Source organism: Scyliorhinus torazame, chromosome 21, assembly GCF_047496885.1.
Source record: "Scyliorhinus torazame isolate Kashiwa2021f chromosome 21, sScyTor2.1, whole genome shotgun sequence".
Taxonomy (NCBI): Eukaryota; Metazoa; Chordata; class Chondrichthyes; order Carcharhiniformes; family Scyliorhinidae; genus Scyliorhinus; species Scyliorhinus torazame.
Genome location: NC_092727.1, coordinates 3,985,873 through 4,007,069, shown reverse-complemented (window position 1 = coordinate 4,007,069; position 21,197 = coordinate 3,985,873). Strand labels below are relative to the sequence as shown.

General features: G+C 47.8%; 1 protein-coding gene across 1 annotated transcript in view; it reads left to right on the top strand.

Annotated features, from left to right (window-relative positions):
- Nucleotides 1-3,245: 3,245 nt before the first annotated feature.
- ddx6 (DEAD (Asp-Glu-Ala-Asp) box helicase 6) overlaps nucleotides 3,246-21,197 on the top strand; it is a 73,922-nt gene continuing 55,970 nt past the window's right edge. Inside the window, exons 1-2 of the mRNA XM_072486375.1 lie at nucleotides 3,246-3,347; nucleotides 17,030-17,490. Coding sequence (XP_072342476.1) covers nucleotides 17,282-17,490 — 209 coding nt within the window. The 5' untranslated portion in view covers nucleotides 3,246-3,347; nucleotides 17,030-17,281. The remainder of the gene's footprint in view (nucleotides 3,348-17,029; nucleotides 17,491-21,197) is intronic.

Below are 21,197 nucleotides of genomic sequence, written 5' to 3'. Positions count from 1 at the left end.
CACGGTGGCTAATTACCTGCCCACATCCTATGAAAAAATAAAATTGAGATGTTGCTTAACTGGGGGCCAAGCAGGTTAAGGGGGGGAGGGCAAGGCTGATGGGTGCCAAGTGCACAAAACAAAGCCATTCACCCCAAAATTGGCCCTGCACTCTCTTTTCAAATCTGTATTTCAAAACGTCTAAAGGGTGCATTGGGCACTCACTCCCTGCGGCAAATCATTTTACTGGCCCCCAAGTCTGCACTTTGAGCATTTGTGGGGAGTGGTAGGATAGTTTGGGGGAGGCGGCTGAGGAACCTTTATAGGGTCCAACTCCTGAAATTGAAGAAGGCAAAAAAAAGAACATCTTTTTATTTTTTTGGTTGTTTTTATTTTTTTGTTTTGTTTTTTGTGAATGATGACCTGCTATGTTTATCTACACTTAGCAGGAGTTTATCCGGCATCCGCCACTTATATGGGCGTGATGCTTGGTGTGTCAACCAAGCAAAAGAACACAAAGTAACTGATGGATAAAACAAAAGAGAGGTGCTCCAAAACAACGAGCGGAGCACAGCCCAAAAAGAACGAGAAGGGAAACGAAAACTTAACCAAACCCGTCAAACCACAGTGTGAAAATCGGGGTCGATAAGGCAATCCAACCCTGCGGTGCCCACTGGGCACGGGAGGCTTCAAGTGTGCCCGTGGACACCCCATGCTCCCACTCCAGGGACACTCGGCCCCAAACAAGGCCGTGGAAGAGGGGCAGACCCCCTCGGTTGCCCGCTGCCTGGACCTATAAATGGCAAGTTTGGCCAGGCCCAGGAGCAGGTTCACGAGGAGGTCCTTAGCCTCCCCCCCCCCCCCCACCACCCTCAAAAAGGGAGTGCAGCCTAGGACAGACAACATATTCGTGCTCCACGGTCTCAACCAGGCCGCAAAAGTGGCAGGTCTCTGGCAAGGCCGTGAAGTGATTTAATCTGTGATTGCATGATACTGCCATGCGCAGCACCCTCACCCCAGGTCCCCAAGTTTTATGGGGAGGGCACCCCTGTAGAGGGACCTCCAGTGGGGACCTCCGCCGCCGGATGGCAACGAGGCATGCCAAGGCATGTCTGGACAGTAAGCGAGGACAAAGGTGGAAGGTGTGCAATAACAGACCGTACAGGGAACTCCTCCGCATGGTGCGAAAATGCACGGAGGGTATTTCCGCGAGGCAGCTGGGGCTGAGGGGCACCAGCACCCGGGGGGTGTTCCGGGCCTTGGGTGAGACGGTTGAGCACCTTTTATATGGTCTTACTACTCTAATTTTAACAAAGAAAATATATTTTTTGTGTGTTTTGTCTTTTTTACTATTATTTTTTCCGTGAATTGATGTCCTGTACGTTTATCTACACGTGCAGGATTAGGCCAGCATCCGCCACTGACACTGGCGTGATGCTGGGTGCGACAACCAAGCAAAAGAACAAAAAGTAACTGATGGATAAAACAAAAGAGGGGATTGCCCCAAAACGAGTGGAGCACAGCCCAAAAGGAACGAAAAAGGAAACAAAAATTTATCAAAAAACGGTCAAATCAAATTGTGTGAATCGGGGTCGATAAGGCAATCCAACCCCTGCGGTGCCCACCGAGCACGGAAGGCCTCGAGTGTGCCTGTGGACACCGCATGTTCCAGGGACACCCGGCCGCGAACGAGGCCGTGGAAGATGGGCAGACAGTCAGGCTGGACGACCCCCTCGGTCGCCCGCTGCCTGGACCTATGAATGGCAAGTTTGGCCAAGCCCAGGAGCAGGTTAACGAGGAGGCCCTCCGCCTCCCCCCCCCCCCCCCCCCCCCCCCCCCCCCCCCCCCCGGATGTCTGTAGATCAGGAGCGTGGGGCTAAAGTGCAAAGAAAACCTCAACAACAACGCTGTCAAGAAACAAAAAGGGGAGTGCAGCCAAGGACAGACAACATATTCGTGCTCCACGGTCTCCACCAGGCTGCAAAAGTGGCAGGTCTCTGGCAAAGCCGTGAAGTGATTTAATCTATGGTTGCACGGCCCTGCCATGGGCAGCACCCTCCACCCCTTGTCCCATGTTTTATGGGGAGGGCACCTCCGTAGAGGGACTTATAGTGGGGACCTCTGCCACCGGATGGCAACGAGGCACGCCAAGGCATATCCAGGCAGCGGGCGTGGACAATGAGATGGAAGGTGTGCAATAACAGACCGTACAGGGAACTCCTCCGCACAGTGCGAAAAGACATGGAGGGTATTTCCACGAGGCAGCTGGGGAACCAGAACCCAGGTGTTCCGGGCTTGGGTGAGGCGGCTGAGGATGTGTCTGAGATCTGCCAGCCCCTGGGTGGCTGGGGTCTCCCACCCCCTGGATGGCTGAGGTCTCCAAATCCCTGGGTAGCTCAGGTCTCCCACTCCCTGGGTAGCTCAGGTCTCCCACCCCCTGGGTAGCTCAGGTCTCCAAATCCCTGGGTAGCTCAGGTCTCCCACTCCCTGGGTAGCTCAGGTCTCCAAATCCCTGGGTAGCTCAGGTCTCCCACCCCCTGGGTAGCTCAGGTCTCCAAATCCCTGGGTAGCTCAGGTCTCCCACTCCCTGGGTAGCTCAGGTCTCCCACCCCCTGGGTAGCTCAGGTCTCCAAATCCCTGGGTAGCTCAGGTCTCCCACCCCCTGGGTAGCTCAGGTCTCCAAATCCCTGGGTAGCTCAGGTCTCCAAATCCCTGGGTAGCTCAGGTCTCCCACTCCCTGGGTAGCTCAGGTCTCCCACCCCCTGGGTAGCTCAGGTCTCCAAATCCCTGGGTAGCTCAGGTCTCCAAATCCCTGGGTAGCTCAGGTCTCCCACCCCCTGGGTAGCTCAGGTCTCCCACCCCCTGGGTAGCTCAGGTCTCCCACCCCCTGGGTAGCTCAGGTCTCCAAATCCCTGCCCATCTTGGAGAGGGTGCGGAATGTGGGACAACAACAAACCCAGGCGGAGGGAACAAAACAGGAGAAACCCGACAGGGGGAAGAGGAAATGGACATGGCAGCTGAGAGGCAGAGCCAGGAGAGAAAAGCTTTGAGGAATTAGAGTCAGAGCAGAGTCCCGGGGGGGCGGGGTCACGTGACAAGCCCATTTCCCCTCCTGTCTATAAACCTAAATCAAATCCTTCATCCGACGACGGATTTGGACAGTTTATGGTGGATTTGTGGAGTTTTGTGAGGTAACTGGTATGTTTTTTTTGGGGGGGAGAGAGGTTGTAAAGTGGCGGCGGGGGGGGGCTCGGCCGGTGACGTTGGGCCGGGGGGGAGGGGAGGAGAGACGCCATATTGGAATCGGGCAGACAAAAAACAAGCCAATAAACATAAGGCGAATCGGAGAGAAATCGCCGCCATCGCGGGTTGGTTCACCCATCTTTCCTCCTTCAACGCGCTATCGGCGGCTCGGGGGCCGGGAGGTGGCTGTATTTTTGGGAAATGGTGGCCGGGCGTCTGTTATTTATGCAGCTGCGTAGGAAGCCCCCTCCCCCCCCACCGCGGCTTTGCTGCAAGGCCCGAGCCGCGGCCTCAATCTCCCTCCGGCACCCAGCGCAGCCGCTTTGTGCCCCCCCCCTAATTTGTGATGGGTTTGACTTCTGACCAGTGAGTTGGACAATCGTTTTCCTCTGCTGTGTTTGTTTTTTTTTTGGGGGGGGGGGGGGTCTCTCTGTGTTCGGGGCGACAGAGGGTCGGGGAGGCGGCCGCGGACTTTTGATGCGGGAGTTGGTGTAAATATTACTCCGAGCCTCGGCCTATACGGTGTCGTCCCCCCCCCCCCCCCCCCCCCCCGGGCCGCCGGTGTCCCGTGTCTCCCCCCCCCCCCCCCGGGTATTTTAAAATCGGGCGCTGCTGTTTTATTTATTTTGTTGTTTACTCTCCGGCTGCGTTTTCCTGAGTGGACTTTGTGAAGGAGAGACCCCCGTTATTGGGGGGAGGGGGTAGCTTGTGGATTTGGGGGAGGAGGGGGGAGTTTGGATTTGGGGCGGAGGAGGGGGGAGTTTGTGGATTTGGGGGGAGGAGGGTGGATTGGGGGGTCGTTTGTGGATTTGGGGGAGGGGGTAGTTTGTGGATTTGGGGGGAGGGGGTAGTTTGTGGATTTGGGGGGAGGGGGTAGTTTGTGGATTTGGGGGGAGGGGGTAGTTTGTGGATTTGGGGGGAGGGGGTAGTTTGTGGATTTGGGGGGAGGGGGTAGTTTGTGGATTGGGGGGAGGGGGTAGTTTGTGGATTTGGGGGGAGGGGGTAGTTTGTGGATGGGGGAAGGGGGTAGTTTGTGGATTTGGGGGGAGGGGGGTAGTTTGTGGATTTGGGGGGGAGGGGGTAGTCTGTGGATGGGGGAAGGGGGTAGTTTGTGGATTTGGGGGGGGAGGGGGTAGTCTGTGGATGGGGGAAGGGGGTAGTTTGTGGATTGGGGGAGGGGTAGTTTGTGGATTTGGGGGGGAGGAGGGTAGTTTGTGGATTTGGGGGGAGGGGGTAGTTTGTGGATGGGGGAAGGGGGTAGTTTGTGGATTTGGGGGGAGGGGGTAGTTTGTGGATTTGGGGGGGAGGGGGTAGTTTGTGGATTTGGGGGGGGAGGGGGTAGTCTGTGGATGGGGGAAGGGGGTAGTTTGTAGATTGGGGGAGGGGTAGTTTGTGGATTTGGGGGGGGAGGAGGGTAGTTTGTGGATTTGGGGGGAGGGGGTAGTTTGTGGATGGGGGAAGGGGGTAGTTTGTGGATTGGGGGGAGGGGGGTAGTTTGTGGATTTGGGGGGGAGGGGGTAGTCTGTGGATGGGGGAAGGGGGTAGTTTGTGGATTTGGGGGGGGAGGGGGTAGTCTGTGGATGGGGGAAGGGGGTAGTTTGTGGATTGGGGGAGGGGTAGTTTGTGGATTGGGGGGTAGATTGTGGATTTGGGGGGAGGGGTCGTTCGTGGATTTGGGGGGAGGAGGGTGGATTGGGGGGTCGTTTGTGGATTTGGGGGAGGGGTTTGGGGGGAGGGGGTCGTTTGTGGATTGTGGGGGAGAGGGTTTTTTGGGGGGAGGGGGTAGTTTGTGGATTTGGGGGGAGGGGGTAGTGTGGGGAAGGGGGTAGTTTGTGGATTGGGGGGAGGGGGTAGTGTGTGGATTGGGGAGAGGGGGTAGTTTGTGGATTGGGGAGAGGGGGTAGTTTGTGGATTGGGGAGAGGGGGTAGTTTGTGGATTGGGGAGAGGGGGTAGTTTGTGGATTGGGGAGAGGGGGTAGTTTGTGGATTGGGGAGAGGGGGTAGTTTGTGGATTGGGGAGAGGGGGTAGTTTGTGGATTGGGGAGAGGGGGTAGTTTGTGGATTGGGGAGAGGGGGCAGTTTGTGGATTGGGGGGGAGGAGGTAGTTTGTGGATTTGGGGGGAGGGGGTAGTTTGTGGATTTGGGGGGGAGGGGGTAGTTTGTGGATTTGGGGGGGAGGGGGTAGTCTGTGGATGGGGGAAGGGGGTAGTCTGTGGATTGGGGGGAGGGGGTAGTTTGTGGATTTGGGGGGGAGGAGGGTAGTTTGTGGATTGGGGGGGTAGATTGTGGATTTGGGGGGAGGAGGGGGTAGTTTGTGGATTGGGGGGTTGTTTGTGGATTTGGGGGGGGTCGTTTTTGGATTGGGGGAGGGGTCGTTTTTGGATTGGGGGAGGGGGTCGTTTTTGGATTGAGGGGAGGGGGTTGTTTGTGGATTGGGGGGAGGGGTAGTTTGTGGATTTGGGGGGAGGGGGTAGTTTGTGGATTTGGGGGGGGAGGGGGTAGTTTGTGGATTTGGGGGGGGAGGGAGTAGCTTGTGGATTTGGGGGGTGTAGCTTGTGGATTTGGGGGGGTAGCTTGTGGATTTGGGGGGGGAGGGGGTAGCTTGTGGATTTGGGGGGGAGGGGCCCTTTGTGGATTTGGGGGGAGGAGTAGTTTATGGATTTGGGGGGAGGAGGGTAGTTTGTGGATTGGGGGGGTAGATTGTGGATTTGAGGGGGAGGAGGGTGGATTGGGGGAGGGGGTCGTTTGTGGATTGTGGGGGAGGGGGTAGTTTGTGGATGGAGGGGAGGGGGTAGTTTGTGGACTTGGGGGGGGGGGGTAGTTTGTGGATTTGGGGGGAGGAGGGGGTAGTTTGTGGATTTGGGGGGGAGGAGGGGGCAGTTTGTGGATTTGGGGGGAGGAGGGGGTAGTTTGTGGATTTGGGGGGGAGGGGGTAATTTGTGCATTGGTGTGGGGTGGGGGTAGTTTGTGGATTGGGGGGAGGGGGTAGTTTGTGGATTGGGGGGTCGTTTGTGGATTTGGGGAGGTGTAATTTGGGGGGGGAGGGGGTCGTTTTTGGATTGGGGGGAGGGGGTCGTTTTTGGATTGGGGGGAGGGGGTCATTTTTGGATTGGGGGAGGGGGTTGTTTTTGGATTGAGGGGAGGGGGTTGTTTGTGGATTGGGGGGAGGAAGGGGGTAGTTTGTGGATTTGGGCGGGGAGGAGGAGGTAGTTTGTGGATTTGGGCGGGAAGGAGGGGGTAATTTGGGGGGGGTGGAGGGGTAGTTTGGGGGGGGTGGAGGGGGTAGTTTGGGGGGGGTGGAGGGGTAGTTTGGGGGGGTGGAGGGGGTAGTTTGGGGGGTGGAAGAGGGGGTAGTTTGGAGGGAGGGAGGGGGTAGTTTGGAGGGAGGGAGGGGGTAGTTTGGAGGGGGTAGTTTGGGTTTGTTTGTGTGGGGGTGGGGGGTAGTTTGTGTGTGAGAGGGGGGTTAGTTTGTGGGTTAGGGAGTCTTGCTCCAGCTCCCCGGTGCTGGTGTCGGTTTCCACACTGGGATAGTGACCGGGTCACATTGGCGCTCCTGCCTCTCTCTCGGCGGCTGCTAGAAGGACATTGCCGCCTGTTTCTCCCTCGGCTCTTTTAAAGGAAGTGATCAGATTGTATTCCAGTGCTTTACTTCACATTGTCAAAGTTGGTCGTCCTGACGCATGGATTGAATGTCGTCGATATTTGTGCTGTTTGATGTGGACTGGGGATTGAGTGATTCACTGTTGAAATGCCAAGGGTTGAACGTCCCAGGGTGCCTCGATTTTAAAAAGCAAAATGTGCCCCCCCTCCCCTGGGCCACATTAGGAGGGGTGACCAAAAGATTGGGCCAAAGGAAGTAAGTTTTAATGAGGGCCTCATAGAAGGAGAAGTGAGGTGGAGTGAAATCCAGAGTTTAGGTACAAAATTAGTTCATTGGTCTTTTTGATTTCTCCCTTCCTGCTTTGCATAAGGCCTTAATTTATAAGGTGGGGGTGGGGGAAGAGTTTGAGGCAGATCACTCAAAAATAATCTTTTTGCTCCAATTGCTTTTACATGAGGTCACTATTTTGGCAGTTTTATATGTAGTTAAAATATTGTACTGATTATTAATTTCAGGTTGCTTAATTTGAATAGTCAATTTCAGCAAGAAATGTACTCTTGTATTTAAGCTGCTTAATTCAAACTGTAGGATATTGGAGGCAGAAATGTATATTTTGTATTCTATATAACTGTTTGAGATAAGTTGCTTAGCTTTGCTCTTAATTGGGAGTTATTAGCTTTTTAAAAATGGTGTATGTCAATATACAGGTTTTAATGATTAAAAACCTGTGTCCAAGCAGCCCAAAGGTGTGCAGGTTAGGTGGATTGGCCGTGTTAAATTGCCCTTCATGTTCAAAACGTTAGGTGGGTTTACGGGGCTAAGGTGCTCTCTGAGGGTCGCTGCTGACTCAATGGGCCGAATGCCTCCTGCACTGTAGGGATTCTATGATCTTAAGTTGTGCAACCAATAATGTGACTTGGACCAATAATATTACGTGGGCAGGCAATTTGCATATCAGGAAGCTGTCAAAATGGTCTGCAAGTTCTTGTTAATGTACACAGGACATGCTGCATAGAAACAGACCATTCAGCCCAATCCATCCATGTAGGTGTTTTATGCTCTGTTCAAATCCCCTCCCATCATGCCCCCTGTAAGTCATTGTAGACCTCTATTCCCTTTTTGTATAGCTTCTCTTTTAAAATATCTATGCTATTTGCTTCAACCACTCCCTGTGCTGGTGAGTTCCGCATACACATCATTCTTTGGGTAAAGATGATTCTTCTGAATTCCCAATTGGATTTCCTGGTGACTATCCAGTTACGATCTTCCCCACAAGTGGAAGCATTCTCTATCCCATTTATTAAAACCTTTATGTAATTTTAATGACCTCTGCCTTCTCTTCAAAGAGACCCAGCCTCTTCATTCTTTCCTGATATCTATATCCATGCAGCCTTGGCACATTGCTCAAGTATACATCAACAATGCCCCAGCATCTCTACGCTTCTTCTTAGTCTCTTGGTTTGAGGCTGAATTTTGTTTATTTGTTTGCAAGATCTGGGAGTCACTAACTCAGCAAGCATTTGTCACTCACCCTTAATTTGCCCGTGAGACAGTAATGGTGAGCTGTAGTTCATGTAGTGTAAGTACATCCATAGTGCTGTTGGGATGGGAGTTCCAGTATTTTAACAGTTCCAGGTCGGGATGCTTCCGGTTTGATGCATTTCGAGATGGCTGGTAAATCCAGTGTATGATCTGCAGTCTCTGCCACACATATTCTAGCAGAGTTAGCTAGAATATGTGTTTGAAGGTTTGTGCGCTCTCTGCCTCAGCTACGCCACTGTTTGTTCCTGACAAAGTCTCTTGCTGTGTTCACTGCCTTCCTGAATGAACCTTCGCCATTATGGTCAGTCACGAGCCATAATCTCCCCTGAGTCAGCAGGGATGTTTGACCTATTCAGGGATGCTTGGATGGCATCCCAACGCGTTCCACAGTCTGGAAGCGTCCTGCTGCAACCAAGTTCTGAGTAGACTATTTGCTTTGAGTGTTTGGTGTCAGGTATACAAATCTCGTGTCTCACCCAGCGGAGCTGGTTTTAATGATTAGCACCTTGATGTTGGCTTGTGGGAGGATGCTGCTGTTGGACTGACTTGCTGTCTGGTTAGGAGGATCTTACTAAGGATCCACTCGTGATACTTCTCTAGTGCTTTGAGGTGCTTGCTCTATGTTGTCCAAGACAGACAGAATTGTTACAGTGCAGCAGGAGGCAATTTGGCCCATTGTGTCTGCTCAGGCATCACTTCTGCCCAGTAACCCATGACCTTAGTCTCGGTCCTTAAATATGCTCTTCCTCAGTTAACCCACCTATAAAAGACAAAAGTGTACTTAAAAGGAGATGTGAAAGATCCTTTTTCTTAAATCTCGCAGCTAGGTTCATCTTGATCCATTTTGATCTAAGTCTTCCTTCATAATGATTGCATCGCTCGTTAAGGCTTAACAGTACAGTTATACTGTGTTTTTGTCATTGTATTGTGAAGAAAAAAAGCACTTGATAGTAGTGATGCAGAAGTAGCCACATTGCTGAAGCTGGTCCCAATATGAATACAGTGGTGTGAGCACTCTTCAGATATTGCTTAGGCTTGATGCTGTGTGCAATTTGAAAGAGAATGCTCAGTGTTAAAATTCTTGAGCATATTATAAACTGGAGATTAAAGTGTTAAATGCCGTTGGCAATTCAGCCTGCGTGGCAAAGCATTGGAAATTTGCACACTCTGGGCAAAGCTCTGGGCTGTGTGGACAAGTTTGCCCTTCTGGTAGTTTGTTTCCTTTTGCATTGGAAGGGCAAGTTTCAATGATTTTTAAAAAGCGCAAGTGTTACGTAAGTCAGTTGCACATTTCTAATGATCGGTCAGTTTAGTCACAATGGGTATTCGGAAAAGAAATAGAGATGTAACCAATCAACCTTTGTTATCCAGACATGTGCGACTTAAAAGTCACAGATGATAGATGGAGATGTTTCTTAGACTGAGATACAGGTGACAACTGTCTGATCACTATGATGGAACAATACACAGCCAAGGTCTTGGCGCAGAAGCGTTTACTGGAGTGGTGCCAGGGTTGAGGGAATTCAGTTATGTGGCAAGACAGGATATTTAGAGCAGAGAATATTAAGGGAAGATTTTAAGAGGTGTTCAGAATAATGAAAGACTTTGATAAGAGCAAGAATAAATGGTTTCCAGTGATGACACGTTTGGTAACAGCACGGTAGCACAAGTGATTAGCACTGTGGCTTCACAGCGCCAGGGTCCCAGGTTCGATTCCCCGCTGGGTCACTGTCTGTGCGGAGTTTGCACGTTCTCCCCGTGTCCGCGTGGGTTTCCTCCGGGTGCTCCGGTTTCCTCCCACAGTCCAAAGACGTGCAGGTTAGGTGGATTGGCCATGCTAAATTACCCGTAGTGTCCATAAGGGTTGGGAGGGGTTATTGGGTTGCGGGGATAAGGTGGAAGTGAGGGATTAATGTGGGTCGGTGCAGACTCGATGGGCCGAATGGCCTCCTTCTGCACTGTATGTTCTATGTAATCTATGTAACCAGATGACTCATCTTTAAGGTGATTGGCAAATGAACCAGAAACAACATGAGGAATTTATTTTACATGAGTTATTATGATCTGAAATACACTGCCTGAAAGGGAAAGAAGAATCAGTAACCGCTTGCAAGAAAAATTGAATACTTGAAGGGAGAATAATATCTTTGGGAAAAGGGCATGGCAGTGGGATTAATAGAGTAACTATTACCAGGAGCTAGCACAGAACAGTGGGCCATACATATGACCACCTGTGCTGTTATTCTATGATTCTATATTTTCCTTTGCCAATTCATGCATCTGTTTAAAAAAAAAAAAACCTTTTCCATTTGAATACAGCGAATTACTAAAAATTCTTTGAAGGCGCATTTTTTTTTATTGACCATTCAAATCAGTTGGTGATTTGAATCCATCTGCTTATCAGGAATTCATTCTTCGGAGGTCTGTGTTCCATGGCTGAGTCTAATGGTGCTGTGAGAAGGATCATGAAATTAGAATTACTACACTGCAACAAATAGTTCTGTATTTATAAGCAAGGCGTAAAACTTTGTGACCCTATTCCCAGCAACATATCTATTTTCCAGCCTGATTTTATACATTCCTATTGGTCATTTTCTCCTCTTGTCTACCATTTAACTGCAGTAGAAATAAGTTAATTTTAGACTTCAGACCTTAACTTTGTTAAAGTTTAATTTTTTGTCTTATTTCATTACAAAACTAAAATATATTGACTCTACGGTTGTAAAGTTGATGCTTGGAGGGCAGCGCTGTGGCACAGTGGGTTAGCACTGCGGCCTCACGGTGCCGAGCTCCCAGGTTCGATCCCGGCTCTGGGTCACTGTCCGTGTGGAGTTTGCACATTCTCCCCGTGTTTGCGTGGGTTTCGCCCCCACAACCCAAAGATGTACAGGGTAGGTGGATTGGCCACGCTAAATTGCCCCTTAATTGGGAAAAATGAATTGGGTACTCTAAATTTAAAAAAAAAAGTTGATGCTTGGACCAAATACTTCAAATATTTGTATTCTAAACCAAGCTAGCCAGAATTGTTGAGCTATGTCTTGTACAGTCTCCCTTCTGAGTTAGGAAAATCAATGAAAATCCCTTAAGATTATATTCTAAATGAAATGACAGATTTCCTTTCTCAACAGTTTTGACATGTGCCTGGGCCAGCTGTCAGTAATGGGGTCTTGTTCAGCTTTGAAATCATGGGAGATTTTAACAACTGATTGTCATTTGACATTGGAAAATTCTGTATGTAGAGCCCAAGTAAATTCCTTGCCTTGTTATTTTAAGTGGCGTTGCAATTATAGCCCAGCTTTCACTTGATTTGTGAGAAAGCAGAGACTTTAAATTAACATGGTTCCATTCCCTTAAATGTATTTTTGGTAAATGCTGTTAATTATTTGGTTTATTTTAATTTTTCTGCACTCTAGAAAAACTACCAGAAATGGTGGTGTGGGGTGATCACCGTGGTATATCAGTCCTGTTGCAAGAGGCAAACATTAGCCACTTGGCTGAAAACAATACATTTTTGATATCTTGTCATTTGCAATGTAATCATTTTTAAGAATGAGAACATGTATTTCCCTGATTTCCTGTTCCCAAAGGTGGGCTGCACTAAAGTTGAATCCAAGAGACCAATGGAAAATGAGATGTGGTCAACAGATCATTTTCTTGGCTTCTGTCCTGACTGCTGTAGACACATTATGATTTGTGTAAATATAATATCTTTAATGTAATAAAATGTCCCAGGGCAGCACGGTGGTGTTAGTGGGTAGCACAGTTGCCTCATGGCGCCGAGGTCCCAGGTTCGGTCCCGGCTCTGGGTCACTGTCCGTGTGGAGTTTGCACATTCTCCCCGTGTTTGCATGGGTTTCGCCCCCACAACCCAAAGATGTGCAGGGTAGGTGGATTGGCCACACTAAATTGCCCCTTAATTGGAAAAAATTAATTGGATACACTAAAAGAAAAAAGAAAAAATTTTATGTAATAAAATGTCCCAAGATATTTCATAGGAGGAGCATTATCAGACAAGGTTTGAGACCAAGCCACATAAGGAGATATTCGGATAAATGATCAGAGATAGGTTTTAAAGAAGGAAAGAGCTGTCTAGTTCTTGGACCATGACCTCTGAAGGTACAGTCAGAAGTGGTGGAGTGATTAAAAATTAATTGCTTGAGGCCAGAATTTGAGAAGAACAGATATGAGGACTGGAGGGGATTAGAGATGCAGAGGACGTGGAGGATTAACCCTGTGATGGGCACTTCAAAATTCTTTAAATTCGTGTGTTATTGGGATTCAATATAAGTCAGGAAGTTCGGGTGAAACAGTGGGACTTGGTGGCAGTTAGAACGCAACAGGCAGCAGGCACTTGGATGGTCTCTAGTTTAGCAAGGGTACAATTTGGGAGGCCAGACAGGAGTGTGTAAGTTTTGAGGTAACAAAGGGCAGCACGGTGGCACAGTGGTTAGCACTGCTGCCTCTGCTGTAGGGACCCGTGTTGGATTCCCGCCGTGGGTGACTGTGGAATTTGTGCATTCTCTCTGTGCTTGCATTGGTTTCCTCCGGGTACTCTGATTTCCTCCCACAGTCAAAGATGTGCAGGTTAGATGGATTGGCCATGATGGTACATTGCCCCATAGTGTCCAGGGATGTGCAGATTAGGTTGCGGGGATAGGGTGGAGGGAAGCGGCCAAGGTGGGGGTGCTCTTTCGAAGAATTGGTGCTAACACAATGGACTAATGGCCTTCTGCACTGTAAGGATTCTATGAAAGCTAATGAAAGGGTTCAATGGATGAGAGCTTCAGCAGGAAGGGGTGGAGTTGGGTAATCTTCTGAAGATGGGAATTAGTTGTCTTCGAGAAACGTCTGGTTCAACCTCAAGACAGTTGCCAGCGAGAAGGGAATGGTTTTTTGTGTAGTCAAAAGGCAATTTTTGTTTTTCCAATTAAGAGGCAATTTTAGCTTGGCCAATCCACCTACCCTGCACATCTTTGGATTGTGGGGGCGAGGCAAATGTGCAAACTCCACTCGGACAGTGACCCGGGGCCGGGATCGAACCCGGGTCTTTGGTGCCATGAGGCAACAGTGCCAACCACTGTGCAAAAGGCAGTAGCTTTGACAATATTTTTTAGTTGGAAATTTTCCTCCTCAGTACTAGATGTTGGCTGAGCAGTCTGATAATTTTGATGTATTAGAGGAGTTGAGAGAGGTGGTGGTGAGGTACAGCTACATCAGCTTGCATGTGGAAACTTGAAATTCTTTTCAGATGATGTTGTGAGGGATGGTGTGTAGATGTTCAAGGGTAGATCCTTTCGGAACACCAGAGGTAACAGTGCAGGAGGGGGAATAGGAAGCTTTGTAGGTGACTCATTAGTTACAACTGAAACGTAAAAAAATACATTTAGAGTACCCAATTATTTTTTTCCAATTAAGGGGCAATTCAGTGTGGCCAAATCACATAACCTGCACATGAGAATGTGCAAACTCCACACAGACAGTGACCCGGGGCCGGGATCGAACCCGGGTCCTCCGTGTCATAGGCAGCAGTGCTAACCACTGCACCACTGTTACAACTGAAATTAACCAGGTAGTTCAAGGGTCAGTCTTTGAGGAGGCGAATTATGACAAATTTGAAGGACCTGGGAGAATTTGGGTGGTCTGCAGTTTAGGGGTATAGGGTCAGGGGAGCAGGAGCTGGATCTCATGGATGAGATGAGCTGAAGAATGGACCTGAGGGATGATTGAGAAATTAGTGAACAGTGCAAGGCTGGGGTGGTGGGGGGACCATGTGGACTGGGGAAGAAAGTGGAATGGCAGAGGCAGCTGATCAGTAGCCTCTATGGGTGGCAGGGTAGCACCGTGGTTTGCACTGTTTTAAAAAATAAAATCATTTTTTCCAATTAAGAGGCAACTTAGCGTGGCCAGTTCACCCACCCTGCACATCTTTTGGCTGTGGGAGTGAGACCCAAGCGCAAACAGGGAGAATGTGCAAACTCCACACGGACAGTGACCTAGAGCTGGGATCGAACCTGGGATCTCGCCGCCGTGAGGCAGCAATGCTAACCACTGCGCCACCGTGCTGCCATTGGTTAGCACTGTTGCTTCACAGCGCCAGGGTCTCTCAGGGATAGGTATATACCACAGGGCAAGAGTTATATCTGGGGGGGAAAGGCAATATGTGATGAGGCATGACTTGGGATGCATCGGATGGAGAGGAAAATTGCAGGAGATGAGCACAATGGAAATGTGGAGCTTGTTCAAGGAACAGCTACTGCGTGTCCTTGATAAGTATGTACCTGTCAGGCAGGGAGGAAGTGGTCGAGCAAGGGAACCGTGGTTTACTAAAGCAGTCAAAACACTTGTCAAGAGGAAGAAGGAGGCTTATGTAAAGATGAGACATGAAGGTTCAGTTAGGGTGCTCGAGAGTTACAAGTTAGCTAGGAAGGACTAAGAAGAGCCAGGAGGGGACATGAGAAGTCTTTGGCAGGTAGGATCAAGGATAACCCGAAAGCTTTCTATAGATGTCAGGAATAAAAGAATGACTAGGGTAAGAGTAGGGCCAGTCAAGGACAGTAGCGGGATGCTGTGCTTGGAGTCTGAGGAGATAGGAGAGGTGCTAAATGAATATTTTTCATCAGTATTCACACAGGAAAAAGATAATGTTGTAGGAGAATACTGAGATTCAGGCTACTAGACTAGAAGGGCGTGAGGTTCATAAGGAGGAGATGTTAGCAATTCTGGAAAATGTGAAAATAGATAAGTCCCCTGGGCCAGATGGGATTTATCCTAGGATTCTCTGGGAAGCTCGGGAGGAGATTGCTGAGTCTTTGGCTTTGATCTTTAAGTCATCTTTGTCTACAGGAATAGTGCCAGAAGACTGGAGGATAGCAAATGTTGTCCCCTTGTTCAAGAAGGAGAGTAGAGACAACCCCGGTAACTATAGACCGGTGAGCCTTACTTCTGTTGTGGGCAAAATCTTGGAAAGGTTTATAAGAGATGGGATGTATAATCATCTGGAAAGGAATAATTTGATTAGAGATAGTCAACACGGTTTTGTGAAGGGTAGGTCGTGCATCACAAACCCTATTGAGTTCTTTGAGAAGGTGACCAAACAGGTGGATGAGGTAAAGCAGTTGATGTGGTATATATGGATTTCAGTAAAGCATTTGATAAGGTTCCCCACAGTAGGCTACTGCAGAAAATACAGAGGCATGGGATTCAGGGTGATTTAGCAGTTTGGATCAGAAATTGGCGAGCTGGAAGAAGACAAAGGGTGGTGGTTGATGGGAAATGTTCAGATTGGAGTCCAGTTACAAGTGGTGTACCACAAGGATCTGTTTTGGGTCCACTGCTGTTTGCAATTTTTATAAATGACCTGGAGGAGGGCGTAGACGGATGGTGAGTAAATTTGCAGATTACACTAAAGTCGGTGGAGTTGTGGACAGTGCGGAAGGATGTTACAAGTTACAGAGGGACATAGATGAGCTGCAGCGCTGGGCTGAGAGGTGTTTAATGGAGAAAAGTGTGAGGTGATTCATTTTGGAAGGAATAACAGGAAGACAGAGTACTGGGCTAATGGTAAGATTCTTGGCAGTGTGGATGAGCAGAGAGATCTCGGTGTCCATGTACATAGATGCCTGAAAGTTGCTACCCAGATTGAGAGGGTTGTTAAGAAGTCGTACGGTGTGTTAGCTTTTATTGGTAGAAGGATTGAGTTTCGGAGCCATGAGGTCATGTTGCAGCTGTACAAAACTCTGGTGCGGCCGCATTTGGGAGTATTGCGTGCAATTCTGGTCGCCGCATTATAGGAAGGATGTGGAAGCATTGGAAAGGGTGCAGAGGAGATTTACCAGAATGTTGCCTGGTATGGAGGGAAGATCTTATGAGAAAAGGCTGACGGACTTGAGGCTGTTTTCGTTAGAGAGAAGAAGGTTAAGAGGTGACTTAATTGAGGCATACAAGATGATCAGAGGATTGGATAGGGTGGACAGTGAGAGCCTTTTTCCTCGGATGGTGATGTCTAGCACGAGGGGATATAGCTTTAAATTGAGGGGAGATAGATATAAGACAGATGTCAGAGGTAGATTCTTTACTCGGAGAGTAGTAAGGGCGTGGAATGCCCTGCCTGCAACAGTAGTGGACTCGCCAACACTAAGGGCATTCAAATGGTCATTGGATAGACATATGGACGATAAGGGAATAGTGTAGATGGGCTTTAGAGTGGTTTCACAGGTCGGCGCAACATCGAGGGCCAAAGGGCTTGTACTGCGCTGTAATGTTCTATGTAGGCCAGGCCATGTGAGGACAGCAGATTTCCTTCACTAAAGGACATTAGTGAACCAGATGGTTTTTTTACGACAATGATTTCATATTAATCATTAGACTTTTCATTCCAGATTTCACCGTTTTCTACGGTGGGCTACAAACCCAGGTCCCCAGAGCATTACCCTGGGTCTCTGGATTACTAGTGTTAAGTGAAAATACCAGCACACCACCACCTCCTTTTATATTGGGGATGTTGAACCTTGCAACTGTAGTCATGATCTTCCTAGGTTAAAAGCAATCTTGAATTTACACAGCAGTCACTCGTGTGAACCTTTGGTTGTCAAAGAGAATGGGAAGACCACATTTCCAGTGAAGTAGGTTTCAGGACTAGCATTAATTGTGTTTATTGTATTACAGGTGGAAGTGAATACGCACAAGACCTTTATGGAAAAGGATTTATGTGAAAAGTATTGTCTAATAAGCATCAGTGCAAGTGACTGCTTGACTTTTTAAAAGACTTGTACGAGTGCTTGCCTTGATTGCAACAGAGGACTCGTATATATTGAGCAGACTTTATTATCTCTTCATTTGAAGAGGTTTAAACTATTACAGTTTCTGTATGAACCTTGGGCTGTAAACTGAAACTGCATATATACATATATAAACACAATGACCACAGCCAGGACGGAAAATCCCATTATTATGGGTTTGCCTACTCCGAATGGGCAGTTGAGAGGCCCGCTGAAACCCAGTGCAGGCCCGGGAGGGGTGCCGTCACCACAAGTCTCGCAGACCAACCAACAGCTACAGCAGCTAAAGAATGCCAGCACACTTAATGGCACTCAGCAGCAAGCACATACAACCAGCAGTACTATTAAGTAAGTATTTATTAAACTGTTGTGTTCTGATTTGTGAAATAACGTTGCCAATTCTGTTTTTAATTTAACATCTTAATTTTCATCTGGAACTGGGCTACTGATTTACTGCATTTTGGGATGTCTGCTTTGGAACCAAATGTGAAAGACATGTCTATTGATCTTGGGATGTACTTCCTTGAAATGGGGGTGGCATGGTGTTGCAGTGGTTAGCACTACTGCCTGAGGACGCTGAGGACCAGGGTTCGATTCTGGCCCCAGGGCACTGTCCATGTGGAGTTTGCACATTCTCCCCATGTCTGCGTGGGTCTCACCCCCACAACCCAAAGATGTGCAGGGTGGGTGAACTGGCCACGCTAAATTGCCCCTTCATTGGGGGAAAAAAAAAGAATTGGGTAATTTAAATTTTAAAAAAAGTGCTTCCTTGAAATGTAATTACTAGTATAATCTAGAGACAACGCAGAATCGCTGAGCAGAAGCTTATAGCCAAGTTCCGCACACATGAGTACGGCCTCAACCAGGACCTGGGATTCATGTCGCATTACATTCATCCCCCGCCATCTGGCCTGCGAAATCCTACCAGCTGTCCTGGCTTGATACAATTCACACCTCTTTAACCTGGGGTTACCCCATCTCTGGATCTGTAAAGATTTAATCACCTGCTAATGCTCGCATTCCAAGCATTGTCTGGCATCTTTGAATCTGTCGATATATATGTTTCTGGGACATACCTCTTCATTCACCTGAGGAAGGAGCAGCGCTCCGAAAGCTAGTGACATTGAAACAAACCTGTTGGACATTAACCTGGTGTTGTAAGACTTCTTTCTGTGCTCACCCCAGTCCAACGCCGGCATCTCCACATGATAATCTAGAGAAACATGGCATCTAATTTGTCCACAGCATGGTCCCACAAACATTAATGAAATAATGATCTGATCTATTTTGGTGAGGGATAAATAATGGCTAGGATGCCAAGGAGAACTCCCCTGCTCCTTGTTGAAATAATGCCCTGGGATCCTTTACAGCCACCTGAGACGAGACCTCTGTTTGATATCTCATCTGAAAGATGGCACACTTTGCAGCACTTGAGTGGCATTAAATGCCAATCTTCTGCTGCACCAAATCTGACCCGCCTTCCTGCTGCACCGAATCTGGCCCGTCCCCCCCCCCCCAAGTATTTTATAAACATGCCCGCAGTCCTACCATTCCAATCCATCTCCAGTGACCAGAATATAATTTAGTCCTTCAGTTTATATGCTTACGTTTCTATGATGATAAATATACATAGTTCCTTGATGCTATCCTGATGAACACTAAACCTGATTAATATTTCGGTTCCCCCTCCTCTGTACCCTATTCAGGGCCTCAGTTCTACTATATTTTTGTAACGGCACTGAATGTGCCACTGGGACCTTGAAGAGAATATAGAAAGACCTATTGTTCAAAAGTGGCATTGTTGAACATTGGACATCTTTAATAATTTATTGCCTATAAATTTCCCATCCTTTCTGTTGATTTCTCTCTTGATCTATATAAATGTTAGTGGGCACTAGAAAGAACTCCCATTTGTGACCTGGCTGTTGTTAAAATCTTGGGCAAGGCCTGCAATTTTGTTAGGATCTGGTTAAGGACAGGTAATTATTTTGTTCGCACAGAGTAAATTTTAAACCTTGGGTATTTACGAAGAATAAGATCATAAAATTCCACTGTTTTAAAAAAAAAAACCAGAATTGTTAATTAAGAGTCAGCAAAAAGCCAGTACTATTTCTTGTATAAAAGCAATACTCCGATGCCATGGACCTGAAATAAAAAAGCAAGTGCTGGGAAAACTCAGCAAGTCTGGCAGTATCTCGGCAGAGTTAATATCGAGTCCAACCTTCTGCAGAACAAACAGTTTTCTACTCTAATATGAATTAACAGGCAAACTGTGGTTGAACACGCCTCAAAACTGCACATTAAATGGTGACAGCACCAAGTCAGATTTCACCTAGATGTCAGTGATAACTGTGAGCCCTCAAAATCTACTAAACTGTATTTCTCATGAGGGATTTCAGTTCCTCTCCTTCAAAGAGCCAGTAAGATCTCCAGCTGACTGTTGTACTTAACGCAAGTTCCAGGAGTATAAACCTCACCAAAAGGCACAATATTCCAGATTGCTCTCAGTTCTGATTTCAAATCCAGCTGCCTTGGTCGTCTTATGACTGCATCCCAGGCTTGTGTTGGCCAGGCTTCTATCCAGCATCTAAACATAGGCAGAGCCCCAGCTCCTCAACCTCCCTGCTGCCAGACCTGCTTCTGGATTCCCTTCGCCATAACTCTCCACAGGCTACGATGAGCTAGCAATGTTTTGCTGCTTCTTCAGTTCCCGATGGGCTTCTCTCAGTCCCTGTTGCACAGTGAGCTAACGACAACATTTCCGCTGCCGTCTCTTCAACCCCTGACTAACCTTTGTTACGTGAGCTCATTTATCACATCACTACCCTTGTCCCATGGTTGTTGTTTCGCACCACGTCTCCACGCAGGGACACCGCCAAATCCCTGCACCTCTCAACAGCCAGAAACTGAGCATGCACAGCCTGTCTTTGAACCCCAGGAATGCCAGAAACTAATCCTTCAACCAGTCTCTGTCCCCAAAACACACAAACAACCCCGGAATATAAATCCCTCGTGTTGTGATTGCCAAAAAGATTTAGGCTATTTATTCATCAAAGTTAATACCTAACTGCCATTCCTATCTAATGCAATTTTGCTCAACCACTGTCTGTGGCATTTGATCAAAGTTTTCTGGATATTAGGTGCAGGTAGCTGACAAAATCCTGTAATTTGCCACTTTCTCAGAACTCGCTCAGATTGGTGAAGCGTGGCCTCCAAAACAATGCTGGGATTTCCTAAATTATCGATCTCTCTTGATGATCATAAAATCATATTGTCATCAGTATTCTAATGATCAATACCAAACGACCATGCCTATGATTCCCATTGTCTATATTCTCTCCCTCATTCATATTGCATCATTCATTGGAACTAGTCCAAGCATCGAGCTGCTGAATGTGTGAACCATGTTTTCATAATCATTCAGTTTGATTGCTACTTGCAGTAGAGGTTTCCATCTAAATAAATGCATGAATAAGGAGGGAGGAGAAATATGGCTGTATCCTCCTGAAGTTTTCAGGTGTGAAAAATCTTCAAGAATCCGGCTGTAATTGTGTGGCCTGTTACAGCCCTTTGCCCTGCCAAACAGCTTTTGTTGTGTGGTTTAATGCATAAATATTTCCCTTGATTAGAATCAAACAAACTTAAATTCACTACCTTTGCTAGAAATGCATTAGGGAGGAAAGATTTTTTTTTCGAGCGGTTATTTGGACCAGACTCCTAAATGACCCTCTTATGGACTGATTTCATTAACACTACACCCTGTATGCTTCATCCGATGCCAGTGCTTATGTAGTTATATTGTGTATGTTGTGTTGCCCTATTATGTATTTTCTTTTATTCCCTTTTCTTCTCGTGCTTAATGATCTGTTGAGCTGCTCGCAGAAAAATACTTTTCACTGTACCTCGCTCGGTACACGTGACAATAAACAAATCCAATCCAATATGAAATGCTTAACTGATTTAGTTGCAACAAGGAATTTATAGATAAACTTGGAAGAAAAAATATTGGAGGAAATGAGTCAGGAAATTAAATGCTGCTTCTAATTGGGAACCTA